Raw genomic sequence first — 16,475 nt, forward strand, 5'->3', positions numbered from 1 at the left:
GCTATTTCTTGTCTTTTGGTGATGACCATTCTAACGGGTGTGAGATGATAACTCTGCTCTTTTCGAAATAAGCTATTACTGGTAACTGAGATGAGATCATTAGGGTTAAAAACAGATTTCAGAAGTTCTTTGGAGTAGATTTTTGTTAAACTTTTTATTGTTTTATATATAATAGTGAGCATTGTATGTCGTAGGTACAATTTTATGTATAACCTTGTGTATCTCATACTTAATGCCAGAAAAAATGCTTAAGCATATAGTTACAGGAAATACAGTCTGTGTTTTTCAATCAAAATATGAGATTATAGTTAGGAAAATACCGAAAATGAAATACAGTACATTTCTAGAAATTCTGATATACTAGCTTTTCACTCTACCTGCAACAATGTCTGTGCCTCAGGCTTCAAGTAAGGGTGTGGTGACCCTTCTTGCCTGTGGGAAGGTTGGTTTCGCATTCCTCATTTGATGGCCCTTACTGGTTGTCACTGCTTGTCAGTCCATGGAGTTTGTTCCCTGAGCCTGGGAGCCACAGGTGCAGGTGGCCTGTGTGCCCTGTCGGCAAAGGGAGACGTCGTTCTCTGTGGGCTTGGGGTCCACGCGGGGGGGACTCGCGGGCCGAGGTCAGGGCCTGCCGGGTGCAGGTGTGTTGCTGTCCGCGCGACGCTGTCCTCTGGAGACCTGCCCCTGGCCCCCGTCCCCTCCGGCGCCTCCTCACAGGAGCTGGTATCTTGATCCTGACTGAACGGGGGAGGTGGCCGCCTCCTGGCAGGAGGGCATCGAGCTCAGGACTCGTCAGGTCACCAGCTGGCTAGCCCTTTCAGCTTCTAGAACTCCCCTTTTGAGGATAGTTTGCTTTTTGTCTGACGCTCATTGAGATGTAGCTGGGACTTGAAGCGGGCGTTCTGTGGGCCCCCGTCCTGCACCTCCCGATCCACGGCACCATTTGTAGACCCCCGAGGACTTGAGGGGAAGGCTTCTCTTCTCTCTTCTCCCTTGAAAGTTACCAGGGAGGGAAGGGAAACGAGGCGCAAACTCTGAAGAGAGAGCGAGGAGCTCGGCTGGGACTGACCCTGCAGTTGAGAATCCCGTCCGGAGAAGCACATCTGCCGTCTCTGCTTAGGGCACAGCCTCTGGGGTTGGAGTGGGTTCTCAGAAAAACCAAGAGGGTGTGACAGCTGGGAGGCCAGTCTAAGAAAGAATATCAGATAGGAGGAGGTGAGCTGTGTGTCGTATGTCCGTGGAGAGCAGTGTGATGCTGGAAGATTGGTGGGGAGCGAGAGCCCTACTGGAGGTAGGCGGCTGGAGAGTGGGCGTGGTTACCTTCGATGTGATAATGTTGTGCGTATATTGAGTTAAATAAAATCTTACTAGAATTCACCTGTGTTCTTGGGGGGGGTTTAATAGACTTTTTTTTTTTTTAGAGCAGTTTCAGGTTCACAGAAAAATGGAGCAGGAAGTACAGAAAGTTCCCATATATCCTCACATGTGCACAGCCTCTCAGTGTCAGTGTCCCCACCATGGTTTGTCACAGTCAGTGAACCTACACCGGCACATCATCATCACCCAAAGTCCGGGTTTTCCGTGTGTCCATCTTTGTAGTATCGCACAGAGTTGTTTCACTGCCCTAAAAATCCTCTGTGTTCTGCCTATGCACCCTCTCTCCCTCGCAATCCCTGCCGACTGCTTATCTTTTCACAGTCTCCATAGTTTTGCCTTTTCCAGAATGTCGTATAGTTGGAATCATACAGTCTGTAGCCTTTTCAGACTGGCTTCTTTCACTTCGTGATATGCATTGAAGGTTCCTCCATGTCTTTTCATGGCTTGATCGCTCATTTCTCTTTAGCACTGAGTACCATTCCGTTACGTGGAGGTACCATAGTTTATGTATCCATTCACCTTCTGAAGGACACCTTGGTGGCTTCCAAGTTCTGGCAACTATGGGTAAAACTGTTATAAACATCTGTGTGTAGGTTTTTGTGTGGATGCAAGTTTTCATTTCATTTGGGTAAATTCTGAGGAGCACATTGCAGGGTTGTATGGTGAGAGTATGTTGAATTTTGTAAGAAACCACCAACCTGTCCTCCAGCGTGGCTGCACCATTCTGGTTCCCACCATCAGTGACGAGGGTCCCTGCTGCTCCACACCCTCGGCAGCCAGCATTCGGTGTTGTCAGTGTCCTGGATTTTGGCCATACTGACCAGTGTGGAGTGTTATCATCTTGTTGTTTTTACCTTTGTTGTTGTTTTTAACTTACTACATGGCTCGTGTTTGTGACTTGCATCATACTTCTTTTAGACAGAGCTGGGGTGGAGAGCTTTGAAGGAGTGTTCCTGAAAAGGAAGGAAAAGATAGGCACTTAGTAGCTGGAGGTGGAAGTGAGGTTAAGAGGAGGGTGTTTTGTTTATCCTAATGGAAACGATGCAGGAAAGAAGGAAAAATCGATGATTTAAAAAAGAGAGGGGACGATTAGTGGAACAGAGTCCTCAGGCAGCTGGCAGAGTCTGGTGCCTGAGCAGAAGGCTTCACCTAAGTGAGGAGGCACGTGTAGCGTAGGCATGCCCGAGGGCACAGGTGCAGGTAGACGGCTGGGAGCCTGTGGAAACATACTGCCAAGTGATTTTTCCAGAAAGGTTGTTGCACCTTCATGCCACCATCAGCTGTATGGAGTACACCCATCTTCCTTCACCCTCTCTAGCATGAAGAGCCCTTGTAATCTTCAGTAAATGTTTTCAGAGTTTCCCCTTGTTCCGAAACTGGAGGAGACCAAATGTTTTGGCGGGCGCCTACTCACCTGGCCAGGATCCCCTGTTGAAGCAGACACACCCAGTCTGTATAGGGGCCCAGAGCCCAGCCCACCTACTCTTGCTGCCCACGTGTGTGCCCTGCCCGTGGTTCATGTGTACGTCTCTGCTCCACCTTCCCGGAGCTGGGTGTCTGCATCTTTGCTCCCCATTCTCTCCAGCTCCTGCCCAAAGGCACCCCTCCCTGTTCCCTTAACACTCTTAACCCTCTGATGGCAGTTCCTGTGCCCCTCGCCCTAACTCATCTCCCAGCCTTGTGAATTTTTGGGACCATAACAGTTTTTTGAATTTATTTATTTATTTGGCTGCTCTGGGTCTTAGTTGTGGCACTCGGGATCTTCGTTGTAGTATGCGGGATCTTTAGTTGCGGCACGTGGGATCTAGTTCCCTGACTAGGGATTGAACCCGGGCCCCCTGCATTGGGAGTGCAGAGTCTTAACCACTGTGCCACCAGGAAAGTCCCTGGACCATAATTCCTGCAGGCACCATCTGTGGGCATCAGTACTTAAGGTCCCTGGCCAGCCTCTGGTTCGGTTGTCCTTGAGCCAGCTGCCTCCCTGTGGCCAAGTGAGTGGTGGTGATGGTGGGGGGGAGGGGTGGATGAAGGGTTCCGGCCCTGGCCTCTCTGCTCATGTCAGCAGGGCCATGTTGATGACTTGGGGTTCACCAACATGTGAGTGGCTACCTTTGGAATTACTCCAGGTCACTCAGTTTTCAAACGTGGATGACCCGTTTAGGGACTGACCAAAAGCCTTCCCCAGTCTCTGTTCTATTTATGTGGTTTTTTTCCCCTCCCTTCTGATGTATTGTTGTAAACACTGTTAACATCCTATACAAAATGACTGGCTGCTGTGATTTTCAGGTACCTTCAGATTTATAAGGGGATGCAGACTGCAGTCTGAGAAATTAGTAGTACTCTGATAATCAATTTTTCATTTAACTGTAGTAGATTAGCTGTATTTTAAAGATTGGTAAAGAGAAGTGTAAGAAATACATATTTCCAGAGCTGTAAGTCTTTTAACTGTCTGATTTGCTGCTATTAATAAATTCAAGTTATGTTTCTCTTTTGCCATGTGGAACTTGAATGCAGAGACCTGAAGTATTTTGTAAATATTTGAATGGATGAATTGCTGCGCCGTCAGATGAAGGAGCAGTGAGTGATACTAAACTTGTCCTGGCATCCTGAGGCTTACTCAGACATTTATTTTCTTCCAGATAAGTAGCATCAAAACATACAGTAGGGACTTCCCTGGTGGTCCAGTGGTTAAAACTCTGTGCTTCCAATGCAGGGGATGCAGGTCAGGGAACTAAGATCCCACGTGCCCCGCAGCCAAAAAATAAAATAAAAATGATCCATTCTTTAAAAAAAAAAAAAAAAAAGTAACAGTAATTACATTGTTTACTAGACTTTAAACATAACTACATTTGTAAAGGAAAGCCATGTTAATAACAGTTACATGCATAAAATCATTTTCTATAACCATGGTTGTGGCAGATAGCAAATACCACTTTGCCTCATTAGTTCACAGAACCACCCTATTTACTTCTGTACGCCCACTAGTGGTTAAGAGCTGGGCCAATTCAGGAAGTTAACTTGCAGCAGTAAGAAAAAATGGTTGCAGTTTTCTGTAGGCTTTCTGTATTTTTTTTTTAACATAAAAACTGAAATGAAAAATCCTAAAGAAAACTCATTTTTACATTAACTATAAGAAGGATGCTATAATAATGTAATAATATGGAATCAATAATTAATGTTTATTGAATTTTATTGAATTTAAATGGAACAACTTTGAAATCTATAAATTGCTAAATATTTACTCTGTAAGATTGCATAAATTACAAAGCATTAAATACTTAAGGTAATTTTGCACCTAACTCATGGTATGATTCTGTTAACAGTTTTTTTGTAACCAGTTAGGAGGGAACTTAAGTCTTAATGTTAGTAATTATTCCCAGGCAGTGCCACTTGCTCAAGGCATTTGCATGTGCTTTGGGAGAGCAGAGTTCAGGAAAGCAGCAGAAAGGATTGACCACACATGGAGTCATCCCTGGACTTCAGCACAGGCAGCTAATAAAAGATTGTGTGTGAAATAAGGAAAGAAAAATTGTAGTTGAAATAGGGAAGACAAAATGTGAATTACTGATTTGGAGTAGTTTCAATTCCTTTAGTGAGTATCTATTAGATGCCTTCTGTATTCTGGGTGCTTTATGGGACTTAATGAGAAGATGGACATGTGAAAGTATAAGAAAACCTGTGTAAGCATAAAGGTTTACAGGAGTTGGAGTGATTAGCTATGTGGTGGCTTGTATTGGCTGAGGAGAGCATGTTGGAGGAGACTGGGAAAAAGAAAAAGAAGGGATACCACAGTGGGGTTCGAAAGGATGCCTAACAGTTGCCTGGTTAAAGGAGGGGGATTGGTGTTTTGGGGCGGGAAATGGCATGTACTGAGGCCCCATAGCTGAACGGGGCAGGGGTGTATTGGGTGGGCCAAAAAGTGCCTTTGGTTTTTTAGTAAAAACAAGAGACACATTTTTCATTTTCACCAAGAACTTTATTGAACAGCGTATTTACCCTTTTGTTCTACTACCTTCTGCCATTTTTCAGGCAACTTCATAATTCCGTCTTTCCAAAACTTTTTATCATTTTGAGCAAAGAACTGTTCCAGGTACCTTTTACGGTCTTCCAGGGAATTGAAATTTTTTCCATTAAGAGAATTTTGTAGAGACCAAAATAAATGGAAATCTGAAGGTGCACTGTCTGGTGAATACGGCGGATGAATCAGAACTTCCCAGCCGGGCTATAACAGTTTTTGCCTGGTCATCAAAGGAACACGTGGTCGTGCGTTACCCTGATGGAAGATTACGCGTTTCTGTTGACTAATTCTGGATGCTTTTCGTCGAGTGCTGTTTTCAGTTGGGAGCAGAACTCCTTGGAATTAATCGTTTGGTTTTCCAGAAGGAGCTCATAATAGAGGACTCCCTTGCGATCCCACCATATACACAACATCACCATCTTTGGATGAAGATCGGCCTTTGGTGTGGTTGGTGGTGATTCATTTCGCTTGCCCCACGATCTCTTCCATTCCACATTATTGTACAGTATCCACTTTTCATCACTTGTCACAATTTGTTTTAAAAATGGAACATTTTCATTATGTTTAAGTAGAGAATCGCATGTGGAAATACTGTCAAGAAGGGTTTTTTTTTGCTTAACTTACATGGAACCCAAACATCAAAGCGATGAACATAACCAACCTGGTGCAGATGATTTTCGGTGCTTTATTTGGATATTTTGAGTATGTCGGCTGTCACCCACATGGTATAATGTTGATTGTTCTCAGTTAACGTTTCGATTTGATGGCTATCAACTTCAGCTGGTCCACCTGACTGTGGAGCATCGTCCAGCGAGAAATCTCCAGCACGAAACTTCACAGACCACTTTTGACACGTTTGATCAGTCACAGCACCTCCATACACCGCACAAATCTTTTTTTGCGTTTCAGTTGCGTTTTTACCTTTCTTGAAATAATAAAGCATAATATGCCAAAAATGTTGCTATTTTCTTTCATCTTCAGTATTAAAATAGCTACACAAAAATTCACCAGTTTTGATAGGTCTTTTTTTTTAAATGCATGCTGATATGACAGCTGTCACATAGAGTCTAACAGCGTTTCGAATGAAGTTAAAGACAACTAAGTGCTACTAGAGCCACATCTTATGGAAAAAACTGAAGGAACCTTTTGGCCCACCCAGTAGAATTGGAAGGAATTTCATCTGGGTAATGAGGCAGAGACTCAGTGATCATACTTGATCCTTTTCGGCTGTAGGAGCTGCTGGAGGGTTCAAAGCAGAGGAATGTTCTGGTCACATGTGCAGTGTGTAAGGTCACTCTGCAAGGGGCAAAGGATGTGTGGAAGGCAGACAGTACAGACCTGCAGGCTGGGGACCAGTCAGGAGGAGATAATCGTGTCGTGTTCTAGGCAGGAGATGATAATGCAGTGAAAACAGACACATTTGTGTGTTGTGTACAGTAGAGTCCTGGCTTTAGCCCTCACTGGCTGTGTGATCTGAGATGTGCCATTATCACCTGCGAAGCTGTGGCTTTTTAGTGTCTTTAATGCCCTAAAATGCCATGTTTCCTTTCTGTCTATAAGAAGTTTACCTGTAAGGTCTTTAAAGAGTAAATCTGAGTTTTTCATGTTGAATTTGGAATTTCTTTTGGAAATTACTTTCAGAGCTAGAGTATAAGCTTAGTAAGAAAGTGAATACTTGTGATTTGGTACACACAAATGCTGGCCACAAATGGTAGCTTTTACCTCAGAGTAGAAAATCCGTGTACTCAGAAAGGGTAAAATATTTTACCCCGTAGGTGTAGGGACTCAGTTGTAGTGCATTTTCAAGTTTTTTCAGCAGTATGACCATTTTAGGAATATGTACATGCTCTTAGGGGAAAATTTCTTGGTTACCTTAGTCCCTTACTTTAATATATATACATTTTATATATTTGTATAAATATCTTTTCTCTGTATAGGATTTGGGAGAAAGCGCTTGTTTGGTTATGTTCATTCTGGTACATTTTTTAAAATTGATATTTTGATCAGTGTAATTGGATTGGATTTATCCTCCTACCTTAACTAAATGAAGGACACAAACATCCCAGTTTTCCAACATTGGACAGTAGACAGTGCAGGACCATGATCCCTGAGTGAAGATAAGCTAGATGAGCCCTAGGATTGGCCAAACTTACTACCTGGAAAGAATTTGCAGGCCATGGTTCGAGGAGGAAGGAGGAGTAGCCCAAACAGAGTTGAGGAGACCGAGCTGAGAATTTGGGGAGGCCAAAGTGAATCTGCAGGGCAGAATACCAGAGAAGAGAGAGAGCTGCAAAGAGAAAAATAGAGTTCTGGAGACACACGGCGTTCCCCTCAAATCTTCATGTGGGTACTGATGAGCACGTGCACATGTGGAAACTCTGAGCACAGGAAAAGAACCCTGGAAGTGAGTAGTAGAACAATCCTTGGAGCTCATATAGGGCCCCAAGTAGTTAGTGTTCCCAGCAGTCAGTGTGTGCTCCCAATGGTATTGCCTCAGTAGTGGGGAAGATTAAAGGTGCTCTGATCCTGCCTCCCAAAGCTTACAAGTGAGCCTTCAAAGAACCAGACTCTTCCCAAATAACCTAACCATGGCCCCCAACAAAGCTCAGAAATATTTGAAGGAATGAAATAGTACCTAACAGGATAAAACTGTAATCTAGTCAAAAATTACCAGGCAGAGAAAGAAGCAAGCAAATACCGTCCACAATGAGGAGCAAAATCAATGAATAGAAACAGACTCAGAAATGACACATATGATAGAATTACTAGATAAGGACAGTTGTTATTGCTATTGGATGTTCTCCACATTCAGGAAGATAGAGGAAAGCATGAGTGTGTTAAGAAGAAACAGAATATAAGAAAACCCAGATGAACATCTTGAGTTGCAAACTACAGTCTGTGATAAAAAATGCATTATGTGAAGATTAGCAACAGATTAGACACTGTAGAAGAAAAGATTAGTGAATTTGAAGAGCTAGGAATAGAAACTACCCAAAAAGAACCATGAGAGAGTTGAAGATTGAAATTTTAAAAAAATTAAAAAGAACAGGGCTTCCCTGGTGGCGCAGTGGTTGAGAGTCTGCCTGCCGATGCAGGGGACACAGGTTCGTGCCCCGGTCCAGGAAGATCCCACATGCCGCGGAGCGGCTGGGCCCGTGAGCCATGGCCGCTGAGCCTGCGCGTCCGGAGCCCGTGCTCCACAGCGGGAGAGGCCACAACAGTGAGAGGCCCGCGTACCACAATAAAAATAAAAAGACAAAATAAAAAGAACAGAGCATCAATGAGTTGTGAAACAACTTCAAACAGCACACTATATGTATGTTGAAAGAAAGAAAGAAAGAGTGGGGATGAGGAATAAAAATTTATATATTTAAAGGAATAATGGCTGAAAAATTTTCAAGTTTGATGAAAACTCTAAGCCACAAATCCAAGAAGTTCAAAAAGCCTCAGGCACAAGAAACATGAAGAAAACTGCACCCAGTCACATCGTAATTTTATAATGCTGAAAATAGTGATTAAAAGAAAACTTCAGCGATAAGACTAATAGCAGACTTCTCACGGCAAATAGTACAAGCCAGAGGATAGAAGGAGGACAGCTTTAACATAGTGAAAGGAAGAAGAACGTAACCTAGAATTCTAAACCAGTAAAAATGTTTCAAAAATGAAAATGAAAAAAAAAAAGAAAATGAGATCAAGATTTTTCATACATAAATAGCTGAAAGAATTCATGACCAGGGGTTCTTCATCACAGGAAATGTTAAAGGAAGTCCTCAGGCAGAAGAAAAATGACACCAGATGGAAATCTGAATCTTTACAAACAAATGAAGAGCACTGGAAATTGTAAATATATGGGTAAATGTGTTTTTTTAAATTACTTTAAAATATAGTTTCCTGTCTGGAGCAAAAATAACAATGAGTTATGGGGGTTTTAGGTAGAGGGAAAAGGTATGACAACAGTAGCATAAAGAAGACCAGGCGATGGGAAACGCCAGGTGATAAAGTTTTATTTGATCGCTGATTGTGGCAAGGCAAAATGTATACTGTACACACTAAAGCAGCCAATTCAAAAAGAAAAGAGGAGGAGCTCACAAGCCAGCAGAAGAGGTAACACAGCACCACAAAAATTATTCAACTTTTTAAGGCTAAAAAGAAGAAAAAGGAAACAAAAACATGAATCAGTAGGAAAATAAAGAATAAGACGGTAGATTTAAAAAGCCCAATCATATCAGTAATTGTATTTAATGTAAATGGTTTGAATATCCCAGTTTTAAAAGATTGTGAGGTTGGAACAAAAAACAAGACATAACTGTATGCTTTCTGCAGGTAACTTGCTTTAAATATAAAGACTCAGGTAAGCTAAAAGTTAAGTCATAGATAGACTTCCCTGGCGGTCCAGTGGTTAAGACTCCAGGCTTCCATTGCAGGGGACACGGGTTTGATCCCTGGTCGGGGAACTAAGATCCCACATGCCCTGTGGTGCAGCCAAAAAAAAAAAAAAAAAAAGTTATAAAGAAAGATATGCATTGCTTATGTGAAAAGAAAGCTGGAGTGGCTGTACTAGTGTCAGACAAATCAATACAGGAGCAAAGAATAAAGAATGTTACCAGGGTAAAAACAGTCACGTCATACTGGTACAGGGCTCAGTTCATCAAGAGGACATAACAGTCCTGAACATTTTTGAACCTAATAATGAAGCTTCACAATATATGGAGGAAAAATTGATAGAACTTCAAGGAAAAATAGACAAATCATAGTTGTGTTTGGAGATTTTAATATCTCTCTCAATAATTGATAGAAAAGGTAAATAGAAAATCAGTGAAGTTAAAGAAGACTTGAATGACACCATTGGCCAACGTGACTGAACAGACATTTATAGTACACTCTACCCAACAACAGCAGCATACATACACATTCTTTTAAGTAAACATTGAACATTTACTAAAATAGACCATATTCTGGGCCATAAAAAAGTATTGATAAATTTGGTATAATTAAAATAGTACAGAATATCCTCTCTGACTGCAGTGGAATTATATTTTAAAAAATCAGTAACAGAGGGCTTCCCTGGTGGCACAGTGGTTGAGAGTCTGCCTGCCGATGCAGGGGACGCGGGTTCATGCCCGGGTCCAGGAAGATCCCACATGCCGCAGAGCGGCTGGGCCCGTGAGCCATGGCCGCTGAGCCTGCGCGTCCGGAGCCTGTGCTCCGCAACGGGAGAGGCCCGCGTACCACAAAAAAAATAATAAAAAAATAAAAAATCAGTAACCGAATGATATTTAGAAAACTACGAATATTTGGAAACTAAACCACACTTTAAACAACTCATGAGTCAAAGAAGAAATCAAGACGGAAGTTAGAAAGTATTTTGAACTGAATGAGAATGAGAACACAACACATCAGAACTTGTAAAATGCTGCCAAAGCAGTGCTTACTAGGGAAATTTACAGCATTAACCACCTTTTTATGCAAGAGAAAGGGCTTGATGACCTATGCTTCCACCTTAAGAAAATAGAAGATGAAGAAGCCGCTTATACCCAAAGTAACTCAAAGAAATGAAATAATAACATAAAAGCAAAAGTCAGTGAAAGAAAGATTTTTAATAAGGAAAAACCCATGAAACCAAAAGCTGATTATTTTAAGAATAATAAAATTGATAGACCTTGAGCCAGGCCAAAAGTTTGAATAGATACTGCATAAGCCTGTGAAAAGATATTTAACGTATTATTAGGGAAACCACATTGAGACAATACTATACACATTACAGTGGCTGCAATTTAAAAACTTACTGATGAGGATATAGGCTAGCCGGGACTCTTTAACACTGCTCTTTGGGAGAGGTTTGGCAATTTCTTCTTCTTTTTTTTTTTTTTTTTGGCGGTGCCACGTGGCATGTGGGATCTCAATTCTCCGACCAGGGATTGAACCCAGGCCCTTGGCAGTGGGAGCACGGAGTCCTAACCACTGAACCGCCAGGGAAGTCCTGGCATTTTCTTAAAAGTTAGACAACCCAGTCATTCTATTCCTTGGTATTTATGCAAGAGAAACAAAAACATGTGTTCACAGCAAGATTTATACATGAATGCTCATAGCCACTATTATTTGTAATAGCTGAAAACTGGAAATAACCTGAATGGTTCCAAGCAGCAGAATGGGTAAGCAAAATAAATAAATAAATAAAAATTAAGGGCAGAAAAAAAAGAATGGATGAGCAAGTTGTGGCTCACCCACACAATGGACTACTCTCAGGACTAGAACAGACTTGTGAATGGAATCATCTCCAGGTAATGACACTCAGTGAAAGAAGCCAGACAGAAGAGAATATGTTATGTGACGTCATTTATAAACAGTTCTAGAAGTTGCCCAGTGATCTGCAGAGACAGAACTCAGTGCAGTGGTGGCCTCTGAAGGGTGGAGGGAAGAGGCAGCGGGGAGAAAGAGGGAGCAGAGGGCCTCCTGGAACCTTCGGGGTTAGGACGATGTCTATTATCTTGGTTGTCGCATGGTTTCACGCGCGTCTTCACGTGTCCGAACTATTCACGTCCCATACTTTAGATCTTTTCAGCTTATTGTTCCTCAGTTATACTTCAGTGCACCTGTAAAATGTTTTTACGAGAACCAGTGGGACTTATATTTGTCCCTCACGTTTAGTCACGGGAGGGTGACCATGTGGCAAGCACTAGTATGTGGTTAGCTTGAGGTTTAGTCAGGCTTTGCTGTTGTGTGAGTGTCACTTGCTTTGTCTGAAAGAGGTTCGCAGAGTAGAGCTTCACCTCCCGAGAGGACTCGCTTCCTTCTTGAGCATAGTGGTCAAGCCTCGAGAAGTTTGACCTCCGTTCAGGACACTGGCTGCATGCCCTCCGCAGATCATCCCATCTGGCTCTGGCTTTACAGACCCCAAATTGCATATCCGGCTGCACCCCTCCGGTCGCTGCTCCAGCAGGTGCCGTGCTCCACGTTGTCTGGGTGGCTGACGCACACTTTGACCGCACAGCGGCCAAAACCAACCCTTGCTCCTTCCACCGCTGCAGCCTGTCCCCCCGTTGCTGGTGGGTCCACTGCCCGGGCGGGCGAGCCCCCGAGCCTGACCGCTCTGCTTCTCCAGGGCCGCCTGCACCTGGAACTGCCTCACGTGTGGTCACCTCCTCAGAGTCCATTGTTCACACAACAGGTTTCCCTGTAAGATGAAAATTGGGTCACGCCATCCCCTTCTGAGCAATCTCCAGCCCCTCACGGGGCACGAGCTTCAGCCTCCGGCCTTCATCCTGCCCCGAACAGGCCCGCGTTCGCAGCAGTTCCCTGCGCCAGCGCTCCTCTCCAGGATCTTCACACGGCTCTTTTCCGTTTGTTTTTCCTTAGCACTTGGGTCTCAGCTTAGCTTTGCTCTCGCTGAAGCCGTGCTCTCCTGCTGGTCCCACTCTGCACCCTTGGAGACTTCATTTCTTCCTCTTGGTGGAGGAGCACTTACTGCCATGGGGCGCTGGCTAGTTCTGTCTGTGCTTGTCTGGTGTCCCTCTGGGACCAGCAGGACCCAGTCACCTGACCTGTAAGGATGCCTGACGTGCAGTGTGTTCCAGATGCCTACGGCCGAGGTCCTCCTCACCTCGGAGCTGTTCCACACGCGCAGTCCACAGTCGGGGGGGCTGTCTGGCCTCTCTCCTCTCCCCTGACGTCAGGCTCCTCGGTCGTCCTATGGGCTCTGCCTTCACAGCGGCTTCACCCCGGTCTCCTGGGCCCCTTCCTTTCTGCCATCGCATCTCTTCTCCACGCACATCCTGTCTCCCCGTTAGGACACGAGTGGGGCCAGGCCGTGCCTGGCTCCCTGCTCCCTTTCCCCTCCGTCTCTGCCCCGGGGCCTGTGCGCTTGCTCTCAGGTGTCCGTGCGGCTTCCAGCAGCCCCACACTTCAGATGTCTCCTCAGGGAGGCCCTGATGGCCACGGTGAATGAAGGGCATCGTCCCCGGCCCCAGACACTTTCTCTTGCTCTTCTCTCCTTCTCAGTTACCACTATCTAATGTTCTGTATTTTTTACTTTGTCTTTGTGTTTGACAAGAATTACCTCCCTAACGGCAGAGATTTTTGTTTTATTCACCACTGTGTCTCCAGTGCCTGGGCCTGTGCCTTGGCACACGGTGGGCTTCCGGTAAACACTGGATGGATGGACGATGGACAGACAGACAGATGAGTGGATAATGAACTGGGTGCTCGCAAGACAGTTCTGGCTCTTAGCATTATGATTTCTGCTCGGGGACCTTTCTAACCTTGGGGCCCATCATCTTCTGCTCTGGGTAAGCAAGGCGGCCTAGAGAGGTTTGAAGGCTGTGGCTGTTCTGTCGGTGACAGGCTGCTTGGATTTGTTGGGACAGAGAAAGACAGCTACTTCCATGGGAGATAGTACTCAGTTCTCTCCCCTTGCACCCCAGACATTCAGATGGCTGCTGAGCTGGGTTTGGTTAAATCCAGGGAACCCTGTGGATGTGACAGGTGTAAGCAGTTTTGATCACTGGTTTATGAAAGCAGGTAAGAATATACGTGCAAGTCTTTGGCGTCTTAATGGTGCTGTCACTCATTCTTTTTTTTTTTAATTTTATTTATTTTTGGCTGTGTTGGGTCTTCATTGCTATGCGTGGGCTCTCTCTAGTTGCAGTAAGCAGGGGCCACTCCTCATTGCAGTGCGCGGGCTTCTCATTGCAGTGGCTTCTCTTGTTGCGGAGCACGGGCTCCAGGCGCGCAGGCCTCAATAGTTTCAGCACATGGGTTCAGTAGTTGCGGCACGTGGGCTGTAGGGCATGCAGGCTTCAGTAGTTGTGGCTTGTGGGCTGTAGAGCTCAGGCTCAGTAGTTGTGGCACGCACGGGCTCAGTTGCTCCGTGGCATGTGGGGTCTTCCTGGAGCAGGGTTCAAACCTGTGTCCCCTGCACTGGCAGGCGGATTTCTAAGCACTGCGCCACCAGGGAAGTCCCGTTATTCATTCTTTGAATCACTCATTTGTTCATTTATCCATTCAGCCCCCTTGTTTAAGCACCTGATACCTGGTCATTCCAGGCTTTGATAATGGAGCCTGGGGCCCATTTGAGAGCACTCTGTCAGCTGTGGCTGACATGTACCAGTCGTGTACATGCTTATACGTAGTCCAGGTAACGAGTACAGCCAATGGCCTATGCGAGCCTGGGTACAGGAAGACAGGGAGAGAGCCATGGGCTGAGGGAAGAGCTGGGCTGCTGGCTGGGCAGGGCTGGGGGAGCATCTGGGCAACGTTCCAGCCAGAATAGGCTTGGCATGGGTCCTGGTGCACTTTCCCACCTGATGGGTTCACGGTAGGGGCACTCCAGATGGGAGAGAGGCCTGGGGGTCCTGACAGCTCCATCCCATGTGTACTCTGGCTTCCCTGCTCACCTGTTGCCCAGGTGTCCCTCTCTCGAACCTATCTTCAGGATTTTCAGGATGATTTCTCTACGGTGCAGACGACCCTTCTCGGGCTCATGTTTTGAAAATACAAATTTTTTTTCTGTTCCAGACTCCTTTTAATTTTGGCATGAATCATAGAACACCACCCTACCCCGCTGGGGATTACTGTCTTCTGTGCAGAAGCGAGCGGAAAGACTCTTCGTTCTTAGAGAGTGGAGTAAAGACTGCAAGCAAGCTGGCCCTGTCCATGGCGCCCAAGGGCAACAGCGTGCTGCACCTGCCTCTGTGGGTGTGCCCGGACTGCCGGCGCACCGTGGAGAACGAGGAGCGGCACGGCAGCCTCGACCCGCCGGCGGTGAGTGCCCGGCGCGGCGGAGCGGAACGGCGCGCGAGATGGCTCATTTGGGTCTGCTTTCTGGAGGAACTCCCTCCCGCGCCATCTCCTCGTCCCTGGCTCCAGCGGCTGGGGTCCCCGCCCCTCTTCCTGATGACACCTGCAGTCAGTAGGAAGGGCCCTGCCCTCCTCGGTCAGACAGCCCCGTCAGCAAGCCTGGGGGGCCCGCAGGGTGGGTTTTGGCTTTTTAAGTCTGCTCTCAGGGTGTCTTTGGCAGTGTAGCTTGGTGAAAAGCTAGAGGCGTTCGTGTGCTTATTAGTGCTAGACAATTCCATGCGCTGGTAACTCGCCTGAAATTCTTTCCCAGATGCAATTCTCAAGTCGGACTCCCCCCCACCCCTTTTCCATTGATTTCCTGCCTCGGCTAAATGAGGCCTTCTTGAGAACATCAGGATCTTTAGCCCAGACGGTGTCTGCATGGGCCCTGGTTCTGAAAGGGCTTGCAAACCTGCTCTTTGGGTTCTGGAAGGAGTTGGCTTTTGCAGCCATTTGAGGCCCCGCATTCTAGGGCTCTTCCGTTCCTTTGATTTCTGCTTGATGATTGTTTTCTGAGCTGTTGTCTTTCTGCTAATGCCACTCTGCACGTGGCCGATGACAGCAGCACCCAGCACCACATTCTGTTTCCTGACCTGGGACTGCTTTCCACACTGGTCGCCGACAGTTTGCTGCCCCTTCGCCTGAGCCCCCTTGCTGCCCGCCACTGAGCCAGTGGCTTCTGTTTTAGGGTTTCCTTGAAGGCAGCACCCCAGCTCACGTGCCAGTTTCTATAGTAGTGCTTTAGTAGCTAAAACTCAAAATCTGTTGTTTATCAAACTAGAAATTTGCTTCTCACTCAGCCTCTTCCCCCCACCCCTTTTCCTGCTCTGTTCTCCCCTCAGCACTTCTTTCTAATACACTGTGCACTTTACTTCTTCATTTTGGTTGTCTTTTTCCTTCATTGGACTATACACTCCAAGAGGGCAGCTCTTTTTGTGTATTTTCTTACCAAGAACAGTGCTAGCCTGGCATATTTTAGGTACCCAAAATATTTGAATTGATGAATAAATAAATGAATGAACAAAGCAATGGATAAATCGGGAATTAGGGATTAAAAAGATGGCATAGTCGGTCTGAAGTCTTTTCACCCTCAGATCTTTGTGCTTTTATCATTTGATTTTACTTTTGTTTTCTTCCTGTGTCCACTTAAAGTATTTGGTCTGTTTTCCATTTTCTAATGGAAGGCTGTGTAGCTTACTGATACCCATTTGTTCCCTGCTCACTTCCAGTCAGCATTCTTGAGTCT

At 45.5% G+C, this 16,475-nt stretch overlaps 1 protein-coding gene across 6 annotated transcripts in view; it reads left to right on the forward strand.

Annotated features, from left to right (window-relative positions):
- FAM193A (family with sequence similarity 193 member A) overlaps nt 1-16,475 on the forward strand; it is a 173,445-nt gene that overhangs the window by 58,118 nt on the left and 98,852 nt on the right. For all 6 annotated transcript variants that reach the window (XM_067734896.1, XM_067734897.1, XM_067734892.1 and 3 more), the window contains exon 2: nt 14,909-15,154. In XM_067734896.1, coding sequence (XP_067590997.1) covers nt 14,927-15,154 — 228 coding nt within the window. In that variant the 5' untranslated portion in view covers nt 14,909-14,926. The remainder of the gene's footprint in view (nt 1-14,908; nt 15,155-16,475) is intronic.

This window comes from Pseudorca crassidens, chromosome 4, assembly GCF_039906515.1.
Source record: "Pseudorca crassidens isolate mPseCra1 chromosome 4, mPseCra1.hap1, whole genome shotgun sequence".
In the NCBI taxonomy this organism is placed as follows: Eukaryota; Metazoa; Chordata; class Mammalia; order Artiodactyla; family Delphinidae; genus Pseudorca; species Pseudorca crassidens.